The sequence below is a fragment of the Ursus maritimus genome, unplaced genomic scaffold (assembly GCF_017311325.1).
Source record: "Ursus maritimus isolate PB19 unplaced genomic scaffold, ASM1731132v1 scaffold_24, whole genome shotgun sequence".
Classification (NCBI taxonomy): Eukaryota; Metazoa; Chordata; class Mammalia; order Carnivora; family Ursidae; genus Ursus; species Ursus maritimus.
This window is the reverse complement of record NW_024424897.1, coordinates 44,282,207-44,301,080: the sequence shown is the minus strand read 5'-3', so window position 1 is coordinate 44,301,080 and position 18,874 is coordinate 44,282,207. Positions and strand designations below refer to the sequence as shown.

General features: G+C 41.3%; 2 protein-coding genes across 4 annotated transcripts in view; one reads left to right on the top strand and one right to left on the bottom strand.

Moving 5' to 3' along the window:
* The window catches only part of RPA1 (replication protein A1), a 63,785-nt gene extending 52,968 nt beyond the window's left edge, over positions 1 to 10,817 (bottom strand). For both annotated transcript variants that reach the window (XM_008695277.2, XM_008695278.2), the window contains exon 1: positions 10,664 to 10,817. In XM_008695277.2, coding sequence (XP_008693499.1) covers positions 10,664 to 10,696 — 33 coding nt within the window. In that variant the 5' untranslated portion in view covers positions 10,697 to 10,817. The remainder of the gene's footprint in view (positions 1 to 10,663) is intronic.
* Positions 10,818 to 10,949: 132 nt separating this feature from the next.
* The window catches only part of SMYD4 (SET and MYND domain containing 4), a 67,354-nt gene continuing 59,429 nt past the window's right edge, over positions 10,950 to 18,874 (top strand). For both annotated transcript variants that reach the window (XM_008695281.2, XM_008695282.2), the window contains exons 1-2: positions 10,950 to 11,219; positions 12,123 to 12,268. In XM_008695281.2, coding sequence (XP_008693503.1) covers positions 12,135 to 12,268 — 134 coding nt within the window. In that variant the 5' untranslated portion in view covers positions 10,950 to 11,219; positions 12,123 to 12,134. The remainder of the gene's footprint in view (positions 11,220 to 12,122; positions 12,269 to 18,874) is intronic.

The window sequence follows — 18,874 nt, the reverse complement described above, 5'->3', positions numbered from 1 at the left end:
TTAGACTCAGTCCCACAAGACCATCCCTTGCTTACTTCAGATACCAACCTAAGGCAGTGGGTCCTCAGGATGCCCACACTTCTGCTTTACTTGCCTACAAATGGGAGGTTCCTATGACCCCCTCCGCAGGCTCAAAGAACTCAGGGAAACATTTTCCCGGTTTATTATAAAAGATATTATAAAGGATACAAATGAACTACCAGATGAAGAGGTACATAGGGCAAGGTCTAGAAGGGTACTGAGCATAGGAATTTCTGTCCCTGTGTGGAGTTTGGAGTACATGACCCTCGTGGCATGTAGATGCGTTCACCAACTGGGAAGCTCTCGGATCCCCGCTGTTTAGGGGTTTTCCGAAGGTCCCATTACATAGGCATGATTGATTAAATCACTGGCCATTGGTGACTAGATCAATCTCCTGACTCTCTGGGGGACAGTGGCAGGGCAGGAGGGAGTTTAGGGTTGAAAGTTCCAACCTTTGTTTTTTTTTGAAGATTATTTATTTGAGAGAGAGAGAGTGAGCGAGTGAGCATGAGCATGAGTGGGAGGGGGAGAGGGAGAGAGAATCTCAAGCAGACTCTGCACTGAGTGCAGAGCTGGACATGGGGCTCGATCCCAGGACCCTAAGATTATGACCTGAGCTGAAACCAAGAGTCAGATGCTTAACAAACTATGCCACCCAGACACCCCAAGACTAAATATAAGTCCCTAATTATATTACAATACCACAAGGATAAAAAAAGAAGCCTGAAATATTAAAATACTCCCTCTTTTTCCAACTACATACCTGAGGCCAGATTTCCTTCTTACAGATCACCCCCCCAAAAATATCAATATACCAAATGTAGAAGCTGATACAAAAATCTAGCTTCATCTAAAGCCAGATGCTAAAGCAATGTGCAAAAATGTAAAACAATATCAATTTTCTATTTGTTTTGAAATATATAGCTATTTTTCACAAAACATGTTATTCATTGTTAGCAGAAGTTACTATTATCTTAAATGTATAAATATTTTTAAAATATCTCAGTTATAATTTCAAATATGGTAAGGTAGATATCTCACAAAAAAAGTTCTTAGGGGTAAAGGGGTAATGATTTTTTTTTTTTAAGATTTTATTTATTTATTGGACAGAGAGAAACACAGCAAGAGAAGGAACACCATCAGGGGGAGTGGGAGAGGGAGAAGCAGGCTCCCCTCTGATCAGGGAGCCCGATGTGGGGCTTGATCCCAGGACCCTAGGATCATGACCTGAGCCAAAGGCAGACATTTATCAACTGAGCTATCCAGGTGCCCAGGGGTAATGATTTTTAAGAGTGCTCTAAGATCAGGGTGTCTGGGTGGCTCAATCTGTCAAGCTCTTGATTTTTGGCTCAAGTCATGAGATCAGGCCCGTGTCAGGCTTGGGGACACAGGGCACTGGGCACGGAGTCTGCCTGGGACTCTCTCCCTTCATCCCTCGCCCTGCTCTAGCGTGCACTTGCTCTCTCTCTGTCTCTCTCTAAAATAAATAAATAAATAAATAAACTTACTTTTAAATAAAAAAAAGAATATTCTAAGATCAAAATGTTTGATGTTGAGTATAGCATAACATACAGAGTTGTCCAATCGCTGTGTTGTACACCTGAAACTAAGATAATGTTGTGTATCCACCATACTTAATAAAAAAAAAAAGAGAGAACCACTGTGTTTTAGACTAAATATTTGTGTCTCCCCTCCCCCAATTCATACGTTGAAGCCCTAACCCCCAGTGTGATGGGAGCCTTTGGACGTACTTAGTTTTAAAGACGTCATGAGGGTGAAGACCCCATGTCAGAATTATTGCCCTTCGAAGAGGAGGAGACACCAGAGCTCTCTCTTCCCACAGACAAAGACGAGGTCATGTGAGGACATAGTGAGACGGAAGCTGCAAGCCAGGAACACAGCCCTCACCCAGAACTGAATCTGCTGGCACCTCAATCTCAGATTTCCCAGCCTCTATGAAAACTAAATCTGTTGTTTGCACTACCCAGTCTATTTTGTAATAGTAGTCCAAACTAAGATGAAGTGCTCTACAGCAATCCTTGAAAAAGTAAAGCAAAGAGTACAGCTAATAAATATATAGTGGAAATAAATTCAAATCATAAAAAATACTCAAATAATCCAGAAGTCAGGAAAAGCTAAACAACAACAAACAGATGGGACAAGTAGCGAAACGAAAAACTTAAACCCAAACATGTAACTATATTAAGTGTAAATGGTTCAAGTACTCCAATTAAAAGGCAGAAATTGTCTTAAGATCCAACTATTTGCTGTCTACAATAAATGCACTTCAAATATAAAGAGACAGGTTAAAAATGAAACATTGGAAAAAGACGTAGCATTACTGGCAGGCAAAGAAGGCTTCAGGACAAGGAATATTACCAGTGGTAAAAAAGGACATTTCACAATAATGGGGTTGATTCCTGAAGAAGACACAATGATAAATGTATGCACCTAATAACGAAGTTTCAAAATACATGAAGCAAAATCCTACAGAATTAAAAGGAGAAATAGACAAGTCCACTATTATAATTGGTGGTTTCAATACTCTTCTTTCAGTAATGATAGGGCAAATAGACAAAAGAATACGTAGAAGAATATGAAAGATAAAACTATCAACCAACTTGACCCAATTAGATCATCTAACAATTGCAGAATACACAGTCTTTTAAGTGCACCTAGAACATTTTCATCAAGATTCCATATGCTGGGAAATAAAATGAGTCTCAATAAATGTTAAAAGACTGAATTCAGGGGGCGCCTGGGTGGCACAGCGGTTGGGCGTCTGCCTTCGGCTCAGGGCGTGATCCCAGCGTTATGGGATCGAGCCCCACATCGGGCTCTCCGCTATGAGCCTGCTTCTTCCTCTCCCACTCCCCCTGCTTGTGTTCCCTCTCTCGCTGGCTGTCTCTATCTCTGTCGAATAAATAAATAAAATTAAAAAAAAAAAAAAAAAGACTGAATTCAGAGACTATGTTATTTGACCACACTGGAATTAAACTAAAAATCCTAACAATAGGATATCTAGAAAACTTCCAAATACTTGGAAATTAAACAGTAAACTTTTTTTTTTCCTTCAGTAATCTCTATACCTAGCTTGGGGCTTGAACCTAGAGATCAAGAGTTGCGTGCTCTACCTATCAAGCCAGGCGCCCTGTAAACAATAAACTTCTAAATAACCCATCTGTTGAAAAAGAAATCACAAAAGAAATTAGAAAGTATTATTAACAGAATGAAAATGAAAATACAATCTATCTAAATGTATGGGATTCATTAGAGCAATGCTTAGAGGGAAAATTAAAGCTTTAAATGCTTAGAGAAGAAAACAGGCCCCAAATCAAGTATGTAAGTTTCCATCATAAGAAGCCAGAAAAAGAATAATAAACTCAAGCATGTAGAAGGAAGGAACGATAAAAAGAGCAAAAATCAATAAAATAGAAAATGGATAAACAACAGGAAAAAACTGAACCAAAAGCTGGATCTTTGAAAAGATTTAAAAAATTGATAAACCTCTAGTTAATCTGATCAAGAAAAAGAAAACAAACATTCTCAATATCAGAAATGAAAAATGCAGGGGCGCCTGTGTGGCACAGCGGTTAAGCGTCTGCCTTCGGCTCAGGGTGTGATCCTGGCGTTATGGGATTGAGCCCCACATCAGGCTCCTCCACTATGAGCCTGCTTCTTCTTCTCCCACTCCCCCTGCTTGTGCTCCCTCTCTCGCTGGCTGTCTCTATCTCTGTCGAATAAATAAATAAAATCTTTAAAAAACGAAAAAAAATGAAAAATGCAAAAAAAATGAAAAATGCATCACAATAAATGACATATATATTAATTTATACATACACGAGATAATAAGGGAGTATTAGGAACAACCTTATGAAACAACTTAAATTAAATGGGTAAGTCCCTTGAAAAACACAAATTATCAAAACTGACATACAAAATGTAGAGAATCTAGATAGCACTATATCCATGTATTTATAACTTTTATAACTATAGTTACAAAGTCTCTTTCTGTTTTGTTTTATAGATTCAACATGAAATCATATGTTATTTGTCTTCTCTGTCAGGCTTATTTCATTTAGCATAATACTGTCTAGGTCCATCTATGTTGTCACAAGTGTCAAGATTTCATTCTTTTTTGTGGTTGAGTAATACTCCTCTCTGTGTGTATATGCTTATAACTCTATATAGTTAAATAGTAATATAGATATTACAGTTATATATAGTTATAACTATATATAGTTGTAACTTTGTAACTATTTATAACTTTGTAACTATTATGCTGAATTTATAATTTAAAATATTCCAACAGAGATAACACTAAGTCCAGATGGCTTTACTGGTAAATTTTATCTAACACGTAAAGACAAAAAAAATATCAATCTTCCATAAACTATGTCAGGAAATAGAAGAGAACACTTTCCAACTCCTTTTAGGATATTAGGTTTACCTCATAGAAAAAACAAAGTCATTCTAAGAAAGAAAAACTACAGACTTATATACCACTCATGAATGTAGATGAAAATACCACTACACATTCACTAGTATAGTTAAAAAGACAGACAAAACTGAGTGTTGGCAAGGATATGGAGCAACTAGAATTCTCACACTTTGGAAAACAGTTTAGCAATTTATTTATTTATTTATTTGTCAGAGAGAGAGAGAGAGAGAGAGCACAAGCAGGGGCGGCAGCAGACAGAGGGAGAAGCAGGCCCCCCATTGAGCAAGGAGCCCGATGTAGGACTTGATCCCAGGACCTTAGGATCATGACCTGAGGTGAAGGCAGCCACTTAACTGGCTGAGCCACCCAGGCAGGCCAAACTGAACACATCTTGATGAGTTTTTATTATATACGTTATAGTTTTTATTACATGTAAATCACACTGAATTTCAATAAAGGTGATTTTTTTTTTTTTAAGTTTCTAGGGAACAGAACTGGGGTAGGATGGGGCAAAAAGTCAGTAACTTCATAAAACACCTTTCTGTTCGATTTTAAAACCACATGCATGTATTAATTTATTATTCTTTTTAATTTGTGTCATCATAAAGTGATTATAAAATTAAATCTTCTGGGACATACAACATGATATGTACACTTAAGACAAAATTGCCTTAAATTTTCCTAATTAACATTGCCTATAAAAACACAAAGTAAACCCAATTAAAAAAATGGGCAAAAGACTTTAGAACAGACATTTCTCCAAAGAAGATCTACAGATGGCCAACAGACACACAGGATCCTCAACATCACTAATCATCATGGAAATGCAAATCAAAACCACATTCAAATTGGCTATTATCAAAAAGACAAAAAGTATGAAGTGTTGGCAAAGACGTGGATGAAAGGGAACCCTTGTACAATTTGGTTAGGAAGATAAATTGGTGCAGCCACAATGGAAAACAGTATGGAGGCTCCTCAAAAAATTAAAAATCAGGGGCGCCTGGGTGGTGCAGTCTTTAAGCGTCTGCCTTCCGCTCAGGGCGTGATCCCAGCGTTCTGGGATCGAGCCCCACATCAGGCTCCTCGCTAGGAGCCTGCTTCTTCCTCTCCCACTCCCCATGCTTGTGTTCCCTCTCTCGCTGGCTGTCTCTGTCAAATAAATAAATAAAATCTTTTAAAAAAAATTAAAAATCAAACTACCATATGATCCAGCAATTCCACTTCTGGGTACGTACATGAAGAAACAAAAGCACCTATTCAAAGAGATATATGCACCCATACGTTCACTGCAGCATTATTTATACTAGCCAAGATAAAGAAGCAACCTAAGTGTCCATAAAGAGATGAATGGATAAAGACACACACACACACACACACACATACACACACACAGAAGAGTATTACCAGCCACAAGAATGAAATCTTGACACTTGTGACAACATACATGGATCCAGACAGTATTATGCTAAATGAAATAAGCCTGACAGAGAAGACAAATAACATATGATTTCATGTTGAATTCACAAAGCAAAACAAAACAGAAACAGACTCATATATAGAGGAAACAAATTACTGGTTACAAGACTGGGGAGTGACTGGGGGTTCAGGTGAAATGTGTGAAGAGGATTAAGAGATTCAGGCTTGGGACACCTGGGTGTCTCAGCTGGTTAAGCGTCTGCCTTCAGCTCAGGTTGAGATCTCAGGCAGGGTCCTGGGATTGAGCCCCACATCGGGCTCCCTGCTCAGCGGGAAGTCTACTTCTCCCTCTCCCTCTGCCTTCCACTTCCCCTGCTCTTACTCTCTGTCAAATAAATAAGTAAAATCTTAAAAAAAAAAAAAAAAGGTTTCAGGCTTCCAGATATAAAATAAATGGGTCATAGGGATGTAATACACAACACAGGGATTTAGTAACAATGTAATAACTGTGTGTGGTAACAGACAGCAACCAGATTTATCATGGGGATCATTTCCTAATGTATAAAAATACCAAATCACTATGATGAACACCTGAAACTAACAGAATACTGTATGTCAATTATACTTCAATTAAAAAATACAAAGCAACAGAAAGTAATAGGGCACATGCATTCAAATCTTCACCCCACTGACAAATTATTTAACTTCTCTGCACTTTAATTTCTTCGTCTGTGAGATGTAGATAATTATAAAAATCTACCTTACAGGGTTACTGTAAGTACTGACTATTATAGATCATTGGAAAAGGCAAAAATATTAGTTCCCCTCCCCTTTCTTTATATTACCCAATAAATTAAGATACAAATACTATTTATTTTATTTACCACAATACCTCCATGCATAATCTCTTCTTTTATGATGTTAGCTCTTGCCCCAAATGCCTCTACTATTTATGTTAGTTGCTTACCCTTTGGGCCTGTGTCTTTTGAACTAAAATGATACTACTTGCTTTAGCTGATGATAATCACAGTTGGCAAAGGTTCTCCACACTGTCACCACAAACACAAAAATTGTCTTTGTCATTTATGAATAAAATTTAAGTAATACTTGATCTAACACTGGAAATATTTCCAAAATTGCATACAGCAAAAACTAAGCAATCAAATTATTAACACCATAATCATTCTTTCTAAAAGTGAAGAACAATTCCTAATTTGTCTTGAAGGCACCGGGGAGGCACCTGGGTGGCTCAGTAGGTTAAGTGACTGACTCTTGATATCAGCTCAGGTTGTGATCTCAGGGTCCTGGGACCAAGCCCTGCATCATCAGGCTCCCAGCTCAGCGGGGAGTCTGCTTGTCTCTTTCTCCTTCTGCCCGTCCCCCTGCTCACCCATGCACTCTCTCTCTCTCATAAATAAATAACATCTTTTCTTAAAAAAGAGAGAGAGAGAGCACAAGCGGGGGGAGCAGCAGGCAGAGGGAGAAGCAGGCTCCTCGCTCAGCAAGGAGCCTGATGTGGGACTTGATCCCTGGACCAGGTATTTAGGAGACTATTCTGAGCAAAAAAAGATGTAATTTCAGGCCTCGAGAATTTACAATCCACTGGGGAATACAGAAAGTAACTAATATTAATCAAATAAAAAGCAAATAAGTATAAAATTACACCCGCAATTACTAATAAGAGATAACATATACTGAGCATTTACTGTGTACCAGGCATGGACTAAGCACTTTAAATGTAATAGCTCATCTAATTCTCCCACTAACCTTACGCAATAGGTACTACATATAATTACCCTCATTTTTCAGAAGAGAAAAGGCAAAGTTTAGTATCTTGCCCAAAGTCACACAGCTAATAAGTGAACAAGCAGGAATTAGGGTCTCAAAATAAAGGGAGTCAAGGAAGGCTTCTCTGAAGAACTAACTGAGCTGAGATTTGAAGACTGTTAGCCAGGGAGGGGAGAGTGAAGAACCATACAGGCAGATGGAAAAGAACGTGCGGGAGTATGGAATATACCAGGAATTTAAATTAAAAAAAAAAAAAAGGAAGAAAAAAGAAAGACACAAAGAAATTGGAAAGACATTCCATGTTCGTGGGTTAGAGGAATAAATATTAAAATGTCTACACTACCCAAAACAATCTACACATTTAATGCAATCCCTATCAAAATGCCAGTAACATTTTTCGCAGAACTAGAATAATCCTAAAATTTCTAAGGAACCACAAAAGACCTCAAGTAGCCAAAGCAATCCTGAAAAAGAAAAACAAAACCATTGGCATCACAATTCCAGTCTTCAAGTTGTATTACAAAGCCACAGTCATCAAAACAGTATGGTACTGGCACAAAAACAGACACACAGATCAATGGAACAAAACAGAAAACCCAGATATAAACCCACAATTATATGGTCAATTAATCTTCGATGAAAGAGGAAAAGAATATACAATGGAAAAAGTCTCTTCAACAAATGGTTTTGGAAAAACTGGACAGCAACATGCAAAAGAACGAAACTGGGCCACTTCCTTACAGCATACACAAACACAAACTCAAAATGGATTAAAGATCTAAATGTGAGACCTGAACCATAAAAATCCTAGAAGACAGCAGAGGCAGTAATTTCTCTGACATCAGCCATAGACACATCTTTCTAGAATTGTCTGCCTCCTGAGGCAAGGGAAATAAAAGCAAAAATAAACTACTGGGACTACATCAAAATAAAAATCTTCTGCACAGCAAAGTAAACAGTCAACATGGGAGAAGATATTTGCAAACGACAGATCTGGTAAGGCCTTAGTATCCAAAATATATAAAGAACTACTACAACTCAACACCCAAAACACAAATAACTCAATTAAAAAATGGGCAGAAGACATGAACAGACATTTCTCCAAAGACACACAGATGGCCAACACACATGAAAAAATGCTCAGCATGACTCATCATCACGGAAATGCAAATTAAAACTACAATGAGATATCACTTTACACCTGCCAGAATGGCTAAAACCAACGACACAAAAAACAAGTGTTGGCAAAGATGACATGAAAAAGGAACCCTTGTGCACTGCTGGTGGGAATGCAAACTGGTACAAAATGAGTATGGAGGTTTCTCAAAAAGTTAAATTGCACTGTTAGGTAGTTACCCCAAAAATATGAAAACACTAATTCAAAAAGGATACATGTTTATTGCAGCATTATTTATAATAGCCAAATTATGAAGCAGCCCAAGTGTCCACTGATAGATGAGTGGATAAAGAAGATTTGGTACATATATACAATGGAATATTATTCAGCCATAACAAAGAATGAAATCTTGCCATTTGTAACAACATGGATAGAGCTAGAGAGTATAATGCTAAGCGAAATAAGTCAGTCAGAGAGAGACAAATCCCATATGATTTCATTCATACGTGGAATTTAAGAAACAAAACAAATGAGCAAAGGAAAAAAAGGAAGAGAGAGGCAAACCAAGAAACAGACTCTTAACTACAGAGAACAAACTGATGGTTACCAGAGGGGCGGTGGGTGGGGGGATGGGGGAAATAGGTGAAGGGGATTAAAGAATACACTTTTCATGAGCATTGAGTAATGTAGAGAATTGTTGAATCACTATATTGTACACCCAAAACTAACAGAACACTGTATGTTAACTCTACTGGAATTAAAATTTTAAAAATTAAAAAAAAAAACGAGGCTGGAAAGGAAGAGAGAACAAGTGGGAATATGCAATGATGGGAATGGTGTGTGGGGTGGGGGGGGAGGTTATGCTGGGTGGAAGTCAGTGGTCCAGGCAAGAAACAATAGCGCCAGAGTGGAAGAAGAGAAGTAGATGGATTTAAGAGATATGTGTGGAGGTAAAACACCGGATTTGGTGATGGACTGAACATCTAAGGTGACGGAAGTCTGTAGGAAGAATGATTCCACAATTTCTGGCTAGCATAGCTTAAAGGAAAATGGTGCTATTCATCGAGATAGGGAACACCAAGAGGCCCAAATTTAGCAAAATAACGGATTTGCTTTGGGACATGTTGAATTTAAAATGCCTTTGAGCTATCAGGTAGGCAGACATATTACAGAGGTTTATCTTTCAGAGTTAAAGGTGGCTCCGGACAAAGAAATGTGTGAGCAACTGATATAGTTGGTAATGGGACTGTCTTAGTGGAAGCGGTAGAACACAACCTTGAGTAAACAAAAACTTACAATGAGGGACCGGCAAATAAAACGAGGAAAGACCAGCCAAGCCAAGCCACAGAAGTCAAAAGAGAGTGTTATCAGAAAGAAGTAATGCTCAAAACTGCTCGAAAGAAGTAACTTCTAAACACTGCTGAGAACTCTGGTAAGTTAAAACTGAAAAGTGTCTGTTAGATTTAACGACCTGGAAGCACCGCTAACTTCTGCCAGGGTTCTTTCTGTAGTGATCGAGGAAACAACGGATTGGAATCTGTTAACGGGAGGTGAGCTGAAAACAGACAACTCTAGAGAAGTTTGGCTGTGGATACGGGACGGGGAGGAGACAGAGAGTGGCCGCAGGAGGGTGATGGGGGACGATCGAGTTAATTTTGTTCCGTTTTCTTAAGTAGAAAAAACATGAACATGTTTAAAAGACGACAGTAAAAATTCTTCGAGGAGAGGGTGAGAATTCTAGGGAGTCACCCGACGGTACCTCCCCCCATCTTCTCCCGCGTTCTCTCCCCACCGCCTACAGCTCCTCTCTCCCTTCTCCACCCCCACAACCCCAGGGCCCACCGCCACTCCAGCCCGCCTGCCCGCAGGCGTCTCCTCACCGCAATGGCCCCCTCGCTCAGGCGGCCCACCATGACTGCGCCGCGCCAACTCCCGCGCTCCGACGCCTACGCAACCCCTGCTTCACTCCCGGGGCCCCGCGCGCTCCAAAGCTATTGGGCCAAGTAGCTGCAGGCATCACCCCCGCCTTCTGACATGCGCAAGGCACAGGGGCGGGCTTAGGGACGGAGCAGCCACTGCATTGGCCGAGGCGCTGCGAGCAGCCCACGTGACCTTCCGGAGCCCGGGTTCAGGACCTAGTCACCTGACGACTGCGCCTGAGGGCGGGGCCCGAGCTGTGGGGCGCGCCAGGGATGACGCGATCTCTTTCTCTCAGCTCGAGGTCCAGTGCCTGAAGGTTTTCGAGACGGTTCTCGGAAAAAAACCTGGCTGGGCCTTTGGCTTGCAGACTGACTGATAGCCCAGAAGAGAATTAGAGCTGTTCCCTGATAAATCTGCTGCTAACCGTAGGCAAAGCAGTAACGATTCCTCAGCAACGCAGAGCCGAGCTCCCGCCGTTGCTAGATCCTGAGCTTGGCACAGTGGGAATCTCCGAAGGTAAATAGGATCCGGTCCCTGCCTTCAAAGGAGAGCATAGTCTGTCGAGGGAGTTACCGCAGTGAGTAGCCCTAACTCCAGGTAGACATGATCTGGGCCTCAGGAGAAACACAAAGTGTGCTGCACTCACAGATGGAAAATCAGGGAAGGCTTCCTGGAGAGGGTGCCATTTGAACTTGGTCTTGAAGGGTGTGTCAGATTTGCGAGGTGTACTCTAAGTGAGAGTAAGGATGCTCCCGGATGGCCTATGCAAAAACTAGAGAGGTGAATAGCCTGGCAAGCTGGAGATAGCTTTAAGGAGCTCAGGATAGTAGGGTACAAAGGAAGAGGTGAGACTTGGGCATTAGAAAATGAGCCCAGGGGTCACATTTGTATTCCCAAAATGCTTGGAGGAGCATTGATTAAGGCAGAGGGCCAACATCTGTCTCAATGTGGAGGATGAATTGAATTTAGGGGGTAGGGTAGGGAACTGAGGCCTTGGAGACTAGCCACGATACCGGAAAGAGATGGTGAGGCTTGAACTAAAGAAATGAGATGGGGATTGAAAGAAAAAACTGAACTCTGTAAGAGATGGAAACATTTGTTAATGTACTAGTAGCTGGGGGGAGAAAGAGAAAAATCTGGAATGTTTCAGGTTTCTGACTTGAGGAGCTTGGGAAGATGGAGGTCTAAGAGGCAAGCGTGGTGTGTGGAACGAAGTAGGCCTTCAGTAAATATTTCTGAATAAAAGGATGTTCAGTGAACAGGTGTGAGAGAAAATGGATCCTCAGCATGTAAACTACAGAAAAAGACTGCAAGAATTGATTTTGTTGCTTCACGTTTGCTTGAGTGAAATCTTAATTTTTTTGTAGAATTGGGCATTTGTAGAAATCTGAATTCCTTATTTTCTTATTCATTTTATAGACCTAAAGTAGAATGGATCTGCCTGTGGATGCGTGGAAATCATATGTATTTCAGAAATGGTCTTTGCTTCCGAAGTCCATTCAGGATGCAATTTCTACAGCAGATACTTTAAGGGATCTCTTTCTTCACTCCTCTTCACTTCTTCAGTAAGTGTGTGAAAGCTTTAACCTGGGAAGTTTTGATTTAGAAAATGTTCTCTTTTTTTGTCATTTGCTCTCAAGTTCTATCTCATTTTCATGGAAGGATTAAGTTCAGATTTTTATATTTTGGGGCATTCATTAGTTCTTGCTATTTCCAGTTTTTCCTAACCTACTATTATAGAACAGGCAGGAATGCTAATGGCTTTTTTGGTGTCATTGTTATGTTTCAGTAATCAATGTCTTCCTACAGAAACTAGGCTGTGAACTTTGCCATCTCCCAAAAGATATAGTGGGCATTTACTAGCTACACATAGAAATTTATTTATTTATTTATTTTTAAAGATTTTATTTATTTATTGGACAGAGATAGAGACTGCCAGCAAGAGAGGGAACACAAGCAGGGGGAGTGGGAGAGGAAGAAGCAGGCTCCCAGCAGAGGAGCCTGATGTGGGGCTCGATCCCAGAACTCCAGGATCATGCCCTGAGCCGAAGGCAGACACTTAACGACTGAGCCACCCAGGCACATGTGTAGGGCACATAGAAATTTATAAGTGCTCAAATTGAGAAAGGACTTTAGTGGTCATATCATCTAACCCCAGTATTTTTCTAACTCTCTTGACTACCCTCCTCAGTAAGAAATACTATTTTATATCACAACCTAGTATATATATGTATATAAAATTGAAATTGAAACATTCAGTGAATTTTTTGTTGGTCACCTGTTTTATGCCAGCTACTGTGCTAGATGCTTAGAGAACAAAAAATACATCAGTGAGGGGCGCCTGGCTGGCTCAGTCGGTAGAGCATGACTCTTGATCTTAGAGTCGTGAGTTCAAGCCCCACATTGGGCAGTAGAGCTTATTTCAAAAAAAAGAAAGAAAAATACATTTAGTAAACAAAAAATAGACACAGATCCTTACCCTTGAGGAAATTAATTCTGGCAAGGAGGGACAGACAGTAAACATAAATAAGCAAAGTATATAATATGTTAAAGGTGCTAAGTATAATAGGAAAAAAAACTAAAGTAGAACAGGGTAAGGGAAATAGGCAGTGCCAGGAGTGAGAGTGCAGATTGTAGTATTAAATAGTGTGATGATATATGGTCTCACTGAAAAGATGAAAGTTGAGGGGCACCTGGGTGGCTCAGTCGGTTAAGTGTCCAACTTTTGATTTCAGCTCAGGTCATGATCTCAGGGTTGTGTGATCAAGTCCCACATCAGTCTCCATGCTGAGCGTGGAGCCTGCTTAAGATTGTCTTCTTCTTCTGGCCCTCCACACTTGGGCGTTCTCTCTCTGTCTCTCTCTCTTTAAAAAAAAAAAAAAAAAGGTGGAAGTTGAGCAAAGTCTTGGAGATACAGGAGTTAACAAATCAGATATCTGAGAGAAGAGTACTCCAGACAGAGATCCCAGGTTGGGAGTGTGTCTGGCATGTTCAAGCAATAGCAAGAAAGCTAGTATGAGTGAACAGAATAAGCCAGAGGGAGAAGAGCAGGAAATAACATCAGAGAGGTATGGGACATTCATGGGGATTGGGGGATAGCGGGTGGCACAAATCATGTTGGCCCTCCTAAGCGTCTTGTCTTTTTCATCAGAGTAGGAAATTATTGCTGGGTGTGGTAGGCAGACTTCTAAAACTGACGCTCCCCACCAGCACTTCCAAGTCAGTAGACCTTGAGATAAAATTATCTGAATGGGCCTAGTCTAATCAGGTGACATCTTTAAAAGCAGAGCACTTTTTCCAGCTGGTAGCACAAAGGAATTTCAAAGAGATTCAGATCATGAGATGTGAATGTGCTTGTGCTGACTTTGAAGATGGAGGGGGACCACATGATAAGGAATGCAGGCAGCCCCTACAGGCTAAGAGTAGTTCCTGGCTAATAGCCAGCAAGGCAATGAGGATGTCAGACCTACAACTGTAAGGAACTGTCTTCTGCCAAAAACCTGAATGACCGTGGAAGCAGATTCTTTCCCAGGTCTTCCATATAAGACGTCACCTTGATTTCAGCCTTGTGCGACCCTACTCAAGAGAACTCAGCCAAGCTCCCCTGCACTTCTGATCTGTAGACTATGAGGATAAGAAATGGGTGTTAAGCTGCTGAAGTTGTAATTGGTTATACAACGTAAGAAAACTAATTCACAAGGTTTTGAGAGAATGATGTGATCTGATAATATTTTAAAGCAGAGGTTAGGAAACTACAACTGCAGTGTAAATCAATCCCACTGCCTGTTTTTATATGGCCATCAGCTAAGAATGGTTTTTACAGATAAGCATTTACAGTTGATGTGATGATAGGGAACACTGGGTTTGAACCCTTAAAAATCCATTAAAATTTTAAAAAAGAGGGGTGCCTGGGTGACTCAGTTGATTAAGTGTTTGACTCTTGGTTTCAGCCCAGGTTGTGATCTCAGGGTCCTGGGATCGAGCCCCAGGTGGAGCTCCATGCTTAGCGGGGAGTCTGCTTGAAGTTCTTTTCCTCTCCCTCTGTCCGCCCCCCAAATAAATAAATAAATCTTTTAAAAAAAAAATTTTAAAAAAAAGAATTCCATTCTCATTAATTCCATTCTCATTCTGTATAACATGGGGCACCTGGCCTGCTCAGCCGGAGGAACATGTGACTCTTAATCTCAGGGTCATGAGTTCGAGCCCCAAGGTACGGGTAGAAATTGCTTTGAAAAAAAATTTTTTTTTAAATAGACCTGTGGGGCACCTGCGTGGCTCAGTCAGTTGGGTGTCTGCCTTTGGCTCAGGTCATGATCCCAGAGTCCTGGGACCAAGCCCCATATCCTGCTCCCCAGGGAGTCTGCTTCTCCCTAAATATTTACTCTGACTTTACACAGAAAAAGTTTGCTGACTCCTAGTTCAAGGGATCAATAGACTATAGGAGAAGAAAGGGTAGAATTAGAGAAACCTGTTGGGAGGCTCTTGCATTAATCCAGGTGAGAGATGCGGTGATGATAATTTGGACCAGGGTGGTAGTGGTAAGGATGATGAGAAATGGCTGGATTCTGAAGGTAGACTTAGTAGCATTCCCTGAAAGATGAGATGTGCTGTGTTAGAGAATGAGAGAAGTAAAAAGGGGCTCTGGGGATATAGGCCTAAGAAATCCGAAATTACCGTCACCTGGGTGGGCTTCAGATGGAGCTGTTTTGGGAAGGAAGATCAGGGGTTCATCGTTTAGTTTGAGATGTCTAGTAGACATCCAAGTGGAGCTTTCTAAGTGGAGCATTGCATTTAGGAGAGAGACTGGGCTAGAGATAGAAATTTGGGAGTCATTCATGGGATTTCAAGTCACAGACTGGGTAAGTTCACCATGGAAGAGAGTGTAGATGCTTACTGCATATGATGTACTTTGATATTTTCCTCTATTTATCTCATTTTAAAAATACTAATTAGGGGTGCTTGGATGCCTCAGTTGGTTAAGCGTCCAACTCTTTTTTTTTTTTTTAAAGATTTTATTTATTTATTCGACAGAGATAGAGACAGCCAGCGAGAGAGGGAACACAGGCAGGGGGAGTGGGAGAGGAAGAAGCAGGCTCATAGCAGAAGAGCCTGATGTGGGGCTCGGTCCCAGATCGCCGGGATCACGCCCTGAGCTGAAGGCAGACGCTTAACCGCTGTGCCACCCAGGCGCCCCAAGCGTCCAACTCTTGATTTTGGCTCAGGTGGTGATCTCAGGGTCCTGGGATCCAGCCCTTTGTGGGGCTCTGTGCTTGGTGGCGAGTCTGCTTGGCAGTCTCTCTCCCTCTCCCTCTGCCCCACCCTGTGCATGCTCTCTCCCCTCTCTCTCTCTCTCTCTCTCTCTTTAAAATAAATAAATCTTTAAAAAATACAAATAGGGGCGCCTGGGTGGCTCAGTTGGTTAAGTGGCTGCCTTTGGCTCAGGTCATGATCTCAGGGTCCTGAGATCAAGCCCCACATTTGGCTCCCTGCTCAGTGGGGAGTCTGCTTCTCCCTCTCCCTCTGCTGTTCCCCCTGCTTGTGCTCTCTTGCTCATGGTCTTCCTCAGGTAAATAAGTAAAATATTTTTTAAAAGGATTAAAAAAATTTTTTTAATTAAAAATACAAATAAAAAAAATACTAATCAAGGGGTGCCTGGGTGGCACAGTCACTTAAACGACCAACTCTTGGTTTTGGCTCAAGTCATGATCTCAGGGTTGTGGGATCAAGCCCCATGTCGGGCTCTGCACTCAGCAGAGAGTCTGCTTAAGACTCTCTCTCCCTCTCCCCTACCCCAAAATAAATAAAATCTTTAAAAAATAATAGTAATCAGGACCCACTAAATTGATTTTGTGACCCACTCAGTTGTGACCTACAATTTGAGAAATAATGTCTAAATCTCTTCAGGATTTGTGGATTCCCTTTACAGAATTTCCAAAGATGATAGACACCTGTTGATGAAAATAGTAATAGAGTTATCCCAAGGTAATTTGATATGGTTTACTAACAGCAAGATGTTGTAATCCACAAGAATCATTTGAACTTTTAGTACACTGAAAGGAATATAAATCAAGAGAATTTGCCTGGTCATTTAATATTGAAGTTCCTCCAGACTCCAGCTTAGGCTCTCTTTCCTTTCCACTCTGTATTCTCAACTGATATAGTCTCGTTCACACCCATGACATCAGTCACGTCCTATATGCTGATTACCCTGAAAATTCTATGTCCAGCCCTCACCTCTCTTCTGGGACTTAAATCTCTAAATCCAGCTGACTACTTAAAGTCTCAAAGATACTTAAAATTCAGGGGTTCCTGGGTGGCTCAGTCAGCTAAGTGTCTGCCTTTGGCTCAGGTCATGATCCCAGGGTCCTGGGATTGAGCCCCACGTTGGGCTCCCTGCTCAGCAGGAAGCCTGCTTCTCCCTCTCTCTCTGCCTGCCGCTCCCCCTGCTTCTGCTGTCTCTGTCAAATAAACAAGTAAAATCTTAAAAAAAAAAAATCCTTAAAATTCAACATATCCAAAATCATCGTCCCTTCCAGTGGTCCCTATCTTAGTGAATTGCACTGCCTTATTTCAATTCCTAAAGCTAGAAACCTGTGAACCATTCTATATTTAAAAATTACTTATGAAGGGGTTGCCTGGCTGGCTTAGTGAAGCATGCAACTCTTGATCATGACAACTCTCCTACCATAACTTAAAAAAAGAGAGAGATGGTAATAATCATATTTTTAAAGACACCAGAGAGCAACAAGAACTAGGTGGACTAAAATTCCAGAGAAGACAGACTCCTTACTAGCTGATCACTAGTGATTTTCTTTCCTGAGAATAAAACCTGAGGATCCAGTGGGCCCTAAGCAGAGGTACTCTCCTGGGGGACACTGAACCCAGCAGACATTTTGGCAATTGTTTGTTTTTAAAGATTTTATTTATTTATTTATTTATTTATTTGACAGCAAGATAGAAAGCACAAGCAGGGGGAGTGGCAGGCAGAGGGAAAGGGAGAAGCAGACTCCCCGCCGAGCAGGGAGCCTGATGCAGGGCTCCATCCCAGGACCCTGGGATCATGACCTGAGCAGAAGGCAGATGCTTCACGGACTGAGCCACCCAGGCGCCCCGGCAGTTGTTTGAGGCTGATGTGACGGGTTAGAAACTAGAGGAGCCCTAGGGGGCGCCTGGGTAGCGCAGTCGTTAAAGCGTCTGCCTTCGGCTCAGGGCGTGATCCTGGCGATTGGGGATCGAGTCCCACATCAGGCTCTTCCGCTATGAGCCTGCTTCTTCCTCTCCCACTCCCCCTGCTGTGTTCCCTCTCTCGCTGGCTGTCTCTCTGTCACATAAATAAATAAAATCTTTAAAAAAAAAAAAAAAGAAAAAGAAACTAGAGGAGCCCCAAACGCAAGGCCCAAAAGGTAGGTTTACCTTCTAGAACATCAGTAGAGCGTGCAACTCTTAATCTCAGAGTTGTAAGTTTGAAGCCCATTTTGGGTGTAGAGATTACTTAAAAAAAAAAAATCTTAAAAAAAATAAGAGAAACAAAAAAATAGTAGCCCAACCCTGATTCAACTCAATTTTCAATTACGTGAAGGTTGGCCAGTCCCTCATCCCATCTGCCTTAACATAGGAGAGGGGAGACTTTGACAATGGAAGATGTCTTCTTGTCTTCTGTGCACAGTCAGGAATACACCAAATGATTACTAGACATGTGGGGCACCTGGCTGGCTCAGTTGGAAGAGTTTGTGACTCTTAATCTCAGGGTTTGACCCCCATGTTGGGGGTAGAGATTACATTAAAAAAATTTTTAATAAAAATTAAAAATAAAAGGTAATAAAATACCTTTCAAAAATGAATGCAAAATGAAGGTATTTTCAGGCCAAAAAAAAAATTCTGAGAGACCATCTTCTGCAGATCAGAGCCTCAAGAAATAACTGAAGGAATCTCCTCAGGTTAAACAAAAATCATCCCAGCTCTTCTTCCCCGGCTCCCTTCCCCCGGCTCCCCCCTCCTCCCTCCTCTCTTTCTCTCTCTCTCTCTCTCTCTCTCATACACCCCCCCCCAAGGGCCAAAGCGATGTTGAATGTGACTTCCCGTTCTCTACTCCGGTAGGTCATGGGGGAGGGTCTGTGTTCATGCAGTCGGTCCACGTTGTTGTACGGGTGTCGTCGTTGTCCTAAACTGCT